Genomic DNA, 2,255 nt, shown 5'->3' with positions numbered 1-2,255 from the left:
AGCTATCTTTTTCCTAGGTTCACTAATCCCTAGGAAATTATTCTTTATGCATTCCATTTCATTTTTGACACCTTCCAATTTCTCTAGATTCGTGCTGTGTACGTTCCATGTTGCGATTATCAGTGGATGTTTACAGCTATTTCTTGTCATTTTGAGTTGTGCCCCGTCATCAATCGAATGTCCTAAGAGCTCTGCTTTATCCGTGCCACTATTGACAGCTCTACTTGGAGGTGGCAGCTCTTGCTCAGTTCTATTTGCCTTGCAAGCAGAGGGGCTCATCTTCTGGTACTGCATCAGGCACTGTTCTGTTGCTGCTCCAAAGATTTTCAGTGGGTGGTAGTGTGGTGGGTTACGAGTTGGGCTGCTAACCGCAAGGCCAGCAGTTCAAATCCACGAGCTGTTTCTTGGGAGCGAGGTGAGGCTTTGTACCCCATAAAGAATCACAGTGCCGGAAGCCCTGGGCAGGATGATTATGAGTTATCCCCGACTGTGGGATCCATGGGAGCAGGAGCAGCAATAACTTTTCAGAAGCGGCCCACCTCCCCTTCTTCCTAGTCTGTCTTAGTCTGGAAGCTCAGCTGAAACCTGTCCACCATGGGTCATGCTGCTGGTCTTTGGTATTTAAGATCCAGCATCGCACCAACATGCAAGCCAGCACAGTACAGCAAACTGAAAGGCGAGTGGGGAGGGTAAGGCTGTTAGGGGTGTTAGTGCACACTGTTCCGAATGCTTGTGAAGACTCGGAACATATTAGCCTGTTGTTACTGAACTTGCTTTGGCCGTAATGTCCTGGTGTCAGTGTAGAATCACTTCTGGTGTATATTTAAGCATAAATGCTTATGAAAAGACTTCATTAAATGGTCTTTAATTTTGTGCTGCTGAAATAGAAAGAAGGTGCGTCACAATATGAAGCATACTGCACTGAATTCACCTTTTGTATCAAATGGTTCTGGAGAAGGAATTGGATTCAGTTCATTCACTGGGGTGGTTTAACTCCCCATGATGTGTTGACAGCAGCATGGGAGAGAGAGATGGACCACTCTCCGATTATAAAACCAGACCTGGGTCTTAACGTGACAAATGGTTTCTGATGCTTGGTCATTACAGGGCCAGCTCTGTGTGTCTTACGGCTAGTGAGTAACTGACCTCTAAACTCTGAGTACTTTGTTGAGGGCGCCTTGAGGTCATTTACTGACTGTGGATCATTGTCTCCACTTTCAGTAGGCATCCTGGTCACCTGGTCTTTACCACTTAGTAGAGATTTACCTTTCAACATCGGTGATTCCCCTTGAGTTTGCAAGTATTCTTAAGGACAGAATGCACCCCTACTAATCACATTGTATGGAAGCTTTCAGGGTTCAATTTGGAATATATTATAGGATAAGTACTGCAGTCTTGGTGTGGTACTGTGGGTTAATGTGTTCGACTGCAATGTGTTGGTTTGAACTACAAGGTCGACAGTTCAAGCTTACCAGATGCTCCTAAGAAACCCTATACAGGGTCACTAGGGGTTGGAACCAACTCGATGGCACTTAACAACAACAACAACAACAACACAGGACTGCAAGGTCAGTTTGAACTACAAGGCCAGTACTTCGAACTCACCAGCTTCTTCTAGGAAACCCTCTGTAGGGTTGCTGTGATTCGGAACTGACTCGATGACACATGACAACAATAGCAGCAATAACTTAAAAACATGATTTGTTTTCAGTTTGACTTTACAGATGTTCCTAGCATATCAGTTTTGATACTTATGGGGTTTCCCCACAGGGATCAGCCTTTGCGGCCCAAGAGCCTGAGGCATACAACCTTTTCCTCACTGCTGCTGTAGGCGACGGTGTCAAGCTGTGGGACCTGAGGACTCTGAGGTGAGAACCAACTGTCCCGTCATCACCACTGAGTGGGAACCAGAGGGAGCATCTGGGAGCCCTTCCTAATATTCCCCATAAAGTGCTTCAATTTAAATATTTCTGACTCACTCCATCCCTTTTCACCATCGTGGTAAGATATGCTTCCTCTGCCCACACTGGCCAGTCTGACAGAGACGGATGGAGGGACGGTGAGGTCATTTACATATATGCAAGGGCAGGATCACAGCACCTCTGTCCTCAATGTGTGTGTCACACAGGACAGAGATCCCAGGCAGGCAGTGGCTCTGAGGCTGTAGGGAGAGGAAGGCCACCCCTAACTCTAGATGCCTCCAGTCACTCATGCGACTGAACCTTCTCAGACGTTCCTGTCTACACTAGACGTGA

General features: G+C 46.7%; 1 protein-coding gene across 1 annotated transcript in view; it reads left to right on the top strand.

The window, feature by feature from the left end:
* Positions 1–2,255, top strand: part of WDR27 (WD repeat domain 27) — a 124,786-nt gene that overhangs the window by 113,384 nt on the left and 9,147 nt on the right. The window contains exon 21 of the mRNA XM_006876183.1: positions 1,771–1,868. Within this exon, the coding sequence (XP_006876245.1) occupies positions 1,771–1,868 (98 nt within the window). The remainder of the gene's footprint in view (positions 1–1,770; positions 1,869–2,255) is intronic.

The sequence above is a fragment of the Chrysochloris asiatica genome, unplaced genomic scaffold (genome assembly GCF_000296735.1).
Source record: "Chrysochloris asiatica unplaced genomic scaffold, ChrAsi1.0 scaffold00361, whole genome shotgun sequence".
Taxonomy (NCBI): Eukaryota; Metazoa; Chordata; class Mammalia; order Afrosoricida; family Chrysochloridae; genus Chrysochloris; species Chrysochloris asiatica.
The sequence above is the reverse complement of the archived record's forward strand: the minus strand, read 5'-3'. Positions and strand labels throughout refer to the sequence as shown.